Here is a 6,147-nt window from a genome sequence, read left to right on the forward strand (position 1 = left end):
GTTGATGTCTTTTGTTTTGCTACAATTCTTGGATGTTCATAGCCTGGACCATTTTGCGCCAAAGTGGCAAATTCTAATTCATCATAAATTCCATAGCTTTCCTCATTTTCAATCCCATTGCTTGGACCAAATACAGATAAAGGTCTTTAAAAAAAAAAAATTACAAAAAAGAATTTATTGAATTTAACAAAATGTAAAAATTTTAATTATCTTTTAGTTTGAATAAAAAGTTTTTGCTATATTAATTGTTTGCATAAAAATAATTCTAACTAATTAAATTTCATACACACACACACACAGACACACACACACGTACACACACACACACACACGCACACACACACATACATAGATACATGCATACGCACAAATACACAAAAAGTTGACTGACATCGCAAATTCAAAAATTAAAAGTTAAGTGTCTTTCATCCTTCAAAGGAAAAGGAAAGACTTTTTTTAAATTAATAATTAAAATCTTTCCAAAAATTTCACAAATTAAACCTAGCATGTTCTCTTGAATATTCATCCACTGATCCTTCAACGTTTCCCAATTCATTTTCCGAATTTCCAACTTTCGACCTTTGCCCTTCCTTTACTAATTTCATTGATGATGATGTTAATGAAAATGGTTTTATCCGTCCGGAAACTTTTTGGTTATTTTTTTCTTCTTCTTTTATACTGTATGCAGAGTTACCAATTTGTCGAGCACATGATGGCGGCTAAATTATCTTTTTTCTTTTTTCCATTTAAATAATTAAAATTATTTCGTTATTTCTACATTTTCTCTTTCATTTTTATATTTTTCGTCGTTTCTTTTAACATTTTTTCAAAAAATGTTTAAAATATTTTAAAAAAATGAAAATAAAAATTTTTAACAAAAACTTTACAAATTGGCAATAAATTGAAAAAGAATTTTTTTTTTTTTGTCCCAAACAATTTACCGTAATTCCATTACACATTCCTTCTTTTTTCATACACATTTGAATTTGACAAAAGAACCAAACACCTGGTCGATCAGCAAATTTAAATACCATACTTTCACCATAAGCTCGTTGCAAATCAGCTGAATATCGTATACCGGTAATGAGTATTGGATCAACCGAACACCTGTATTATCTTTTTTTTTTTCATTATTTTTGAAAAAATCCGTCATAAATTTTTATAAAATTTCTAAATTAATTAGTAAAAACATTTTATGAATTTTTTAAAAGAATTAAATTTTATTACTAACCCATTTGAATCAATAACTTCGCTACGTTTACCAAATCCATCCGTAACATAGCAATTATTAATAAGTATTCCATACATTTCTACAAATAATACAAATTATTGATATCAATACGACCAAATTATTATCAATCTATAATACTGATAAGAACTTTGGCAGCTTAATTAATATGGAAAAATGATAATTAGTTCGCAAAATTAGGTAGTAAATAATCCTACAAATGATTCTAAATTATTGATATTGATAAGATCAAATTATTATCAATTTAATATTGATAAATTTTCAAATGACAAAACTTTTATAACTTAATTAATATGCAAGAGTGATAATTAACTCTTAGAATTAAACAATCCCAGATGATTCAATCAGGTATGATAAAAATAAAATTTGCTTACGATCATCACAATGCCATTGATGAAGAACACGATCACCGATTCGTGCATATTTAATTATTGGACCAGCAGGTTTACCGGACTCAAGATCATCAATACTACTTGCATGGATACTGTAAGAGCAACCTGGAATAGGATGACGTGCTTCCATTTCTGTCGTTGCTATCATGCTGAAATTATCATTCATTTCATTGATGATATGAATTTCTATTTTACCTAATTATCATACCTTAAATTATTGATAAATCTATGTTAGCTTAATTGTGATAATTTAGATTATCAACAAATTAAAAATCCCAATGTTTTATCATTGTCTAATTACTGTAACATCAATGATATGTACAACTTTTTATAAGGTACATATTTATGATTAGTCTAAATCAGAAAAAGTAACAAAAAAAAAAAGTACAAATAAAAATCCTTAATGTATTACTATTTTGTTTTTAAAAAATTTTTTGAAATATTATACAGTAATTATTTTGCATATAAGTTAATCAATAATAATTTAATTGCACAATTACCGTTCTGATTATTGTTATATTTAATTTTTGATATAATGTTTGAATTGAGTAAAAGAGTACCATTGAATAATGAAAATAGGAAAAACGACAAAAAAAAAAAAAAAAAGAATTTAAAAAGAGGACGAGGAATAAAAGAGGAAGCAGGAAATATGGCCCAAATTAAAATTTTTTTTCTTTCTTACCTTCCCTCTCTCTCTCTCTCTCTCTCTCTTTATCTCTCTTTTTGACCTACTTTTTAAGGATTTAATTCATAGTCATATATGGATATATATATAAAGAATGAATGTTATAATTATATCTGTCAATAAGATTAAATTTCAAATTTCACTCCTTCCTTAGCAATATATATATTTATTATATAATAATTTCAATTCATATTTGCGGAATGAAATTATTTTTGACATTAAAGAAAAGAAAAATTTTCATTCGTAAATTTGTTTGAATTGAAATTTGCCAAATTTAAATTTTGATTTTTTCTATTTCTAAAATTTTCTAATAATTAAAATTTGTTAGATTTTTTTTTTCTTTGTAAGTTTAATAAAATATACCTAACACCAAATTTAGCTGTAAGTCCATGGCTAGCTTCTTCAAAAAAACATTTGACATGAAATGCTTGGTCAACTTTTGTAATAAATAACTGAAAACATTAAGTTAGATTTATTGATTAAAATATGCAAAGCAATTTCATCAATCTTATATTAATTAAATGAACAATTATTTTAAATGCTAAATGAATTGAAAAACGGAATATGAAACTTTTTTTGATTTGTAATCAATTTTAAAGAATTAAATTAAAATTTTTTTTAAAAATTTATGAATAATTTAGCAAAATGTTGAGATAATTTTAATTAAGCAAACCGTATGGAATGAAACAACTATCGTAATGCCGTAATACATTCCTCGTGGATCAATCTGAAATAATTTCAAAAACTTGAAATTATTCAAAGTTTAAATTGAAATGAATGAAATTGAAATTGTCGTATCATTAAATTATTATCACTTACAGAATTATATGACAATCTTATGTCAACAATAATATCATACTCATTACTATCTATTTATTCCAAGAAAAAAAAAGATGAACTTTGACCTAATGTTTAACAACCAGTTGAAACACAATTAAATGAATGTATTAAAAGTTTCAAATTGATTATAAATTATTAATTGGTCATGATTAAATAATTCAGACAGTCAAAATTTCATAAATTTCAAAGTGTTGACTGTCAAACTCCCAACTGATTGTCATTAAATTAGTTTTGTTAAATTAACACATTTAAATCCATTTAAAAGATTAATTATATATGATTATATTGGACAATTGTAGTGTTTACGTGTGATAAATAAACCGGATAACGAGATTTTATTCCGGTTAACTTACGGATCGTAAGCTTTTCATGCCACATGTTCCAAATTTTAGGAACATATGTGGTTTTGTTGTCCTCTCTTGAGCAAAATTATCCTTTATGCATGCTGGATTATCCGCTTTTCCTTTTGCATAAATTCGACCTGTGAAAATTTTCAAAAAAAATTTATAATTTCTTGAAAGAAAACAAAAATACGAAGATCATTGAATCATTTAATTGCATAGAATGTGATAAGATATCATTATTGATTGATTTTAAGGTTTTTCTTTTGATAAGTATTACTTTCAAACTACCAGAATTTTTCCTTTTTATGATATTTCTCTATAACAGTATATACAATATAGTTTCAATATTACTAATTGTGATTCATAATTAGTAATTAAGGTATACACTAAATTGTTTTGGTGGTGCCAAATAGATGTAATTTCATGCTAGCAGATAGCAATGATAGAGTACTAATTCTATAATTCAATACTAATATACTAATAATCAAAAATAATGTGACTAATAGAAGTGATCTTTTCAATTTTAATTTAAATTATTAATGATAATATGGAAAATATTAGTATTTCATGTTTTATTTTATTAATTAAATAAATTAAGCTAAAAGTATTACCATTAAATATTTTTCGTGTTTTAACAAAAATACGAATTTCTTCCTCTAAACATTCGATATCTGGATCACCAATAATATCATTATCAATTCGTACTGCTACTGTATAATCCATCACTAGTAACAGTATCTTGAAAATATACTTATTCATTTATAATTATAATGTAAACAAAGATAGCTGATGGATAAAAGGATGTTTACTTGTTTACTTTTTTACAATGATAATGTGAACAACGATGGCAAAAGGAAATAAAAAAAAAAAAAATAGAAAATTCTTAAATAAAGATTTGATGTATAAATTGTTAATCAAAATTTAATAAATTTGTTGCTTCTTTTTTTAGCATTTTTTTTAAAAAATTAAAATTTTAATGAAGCACTTTGAGTTATTCAAATTTTCCACTTTTTTTTTCAATAAGTTATTCAACAAATTATTTACCGTTGCTAGCATTCGTATGAAAAACAAATAATTCATCGCCTATTTTTCATAGTATAATAATTCCTGGAAATTTTCTTGATTACTGATATTTCATCTTGAAATATATACAAATTTTTATCTAACATTCGATAAAGTTATTCAATGTACAATTTGCAATAGCACAAAGATTACCTAAATTGAACATACAATTAGTATTATCAATTTCAATATTATTAAGGAAAATAGATCGAAAATTTTTCTAATTTTAATTAAAAAAACGAAATGAAATACTTCGTTTTTATGGAAATATATTTTAACAATATAATTTGCCTTCCTTATTAATTTTATTAATTATTAGCATCAATACATTTTCTATTTTCGAATAAAAAACGATAAATATTCTATGAAGAAAGCAAAAAATTTTTATTTTCTTTGTTTCTTTTTTCAAATTTAATATTTTATAACAAATTACTAAAAGACTAAAATCATTTTATATATTATAATAACTATAAGAAACAAGAAAAGGAAAACATTTATAAATATATATATTAACAAATATTGGACTAAATAACTTGAAAATGTTATGAATAAATTTAATTAATTCTTAAAACAAAAATAAAAATAATAGAACGGATAATTGAACTGTTTACTTGTTAATAGCAATAGAAACATCCACGATAACTAAATCAATCACCAAAATATCGAAATAATTAATTAATATAAATCTATGGAAAATATGATCAAATGAATTCCCCACTGACAATCTTAATGATACATGCAACGATCATCTGATGAATAATGACGAAATGATGATCGGATGACAATTATGGAAGATGTTCGCAGAAAACTTACAATGAAAATAGGAAGGTATAATGGATTGATCTTCTTTCTGGAATATACCGCCTCAATCATCCTCATCTTCATCCGAATCTATCATCATCATCATCATCATCATCATCATCATCAACTTCATCCTCACTCAATCATTTTATTTTTTTCCTTCATTTTTCCCCCGCCTCTCATATCGCCGATATATGAATTACGCACTACACATTTCGTTAATAATTATTATTGAAAATTACAAATCAGAAAAAAACTGAAATAAAATATCATTTTCAAATGTTACTCATTCATTCGCTTCAACATGTCTTTCCTTTTTAATTTTTTCTTATCAATAAAAAAATTTAATCATTATTATTGTTTTTTTTAATTTCAATGGGAAAAAACTGTGAAGACTTCAAAACTCACTACGATAGTTTTTTTTTCAAGTACGAAAGTACAAAGATTGAAATGAAATTTATTTAACATCAAAAATCCGTGAACGAAAAGAAAAGAGGAATTTAGAATTAAATAATAATAATAATAATAATAATAATAATAATAATAATAATAATAATAATAATAATAATAATAATAATAATAATAATAATAATAATAATAATAATAATAATAATAATAATAATAATAATAATAATAATAATAATAATAATAATAATAATAATAATAATAATAATAATAAAATTTTTCACCATCTGACTTCTTTTGATTTAATGCTTCTTTTAGCTTCGAATGTCATTTGATATATATGTCTCTGAACAAAGATTCAAAATTGCA

General features: G+C 23.7%; 2 protein-coding genes across 2 annotated transcripts in view; both read right to left on the minus strand.

Annotated features, from left to right (window-relative positions):
* LOAG_12341 (hypothetical protein) overlaps positions 1–52 on the minus strand; it is a gene marked incomplete at both ends in the record, with an annotated part of 1,761 nt that extends 1,709 nt beyond the window's left edge. Inside the window, one exon of the mRNA XM_020448525.1 lies at positions 24–52. Within this exon, the coding sequence (XP_020301339.1) occupies positions 24–52 (29 nt within the window). The remainder of the gene's footprint in view (positions 1–23) is intronic.
* Positions 53–501: 449 nt separating this feature from the next.
* Positions 502–4,233, minus strand: LOAG_11778 (hypothetical protein; the record flags this gene model as incomplete). Its single annotated transcript, XM_020448415.1, has 8 exons — positions 502–719; positions 942–1,107; positions 1,232–1,310; positions 1,624–1,790; positions 2,690–2,778; positions 3,000–3,053; positions 3,520–3,647; positions 4,122–4,233. Coding segments are annotated over 8 exons (1,011 nt in total), but the record flags the coding sequence as incomplete, so codon positions are not given.
* Positions 4,234–6,147: the final 1,914 nt, after the last annotated feature.

Source organism: Loa loa (genome assembly GCF_000183805.2).
Source record: "Loa loa unplaced genomic scaffold supercont3.186, whole genome shotgun sequence".
Taxonomy (NCBI): domain Eukaryota; kingdom Metazoa; phylum Nematoda; class Chromadorea; order Rhabditida; family Onchocercidae; genus Loa; species Loa loa.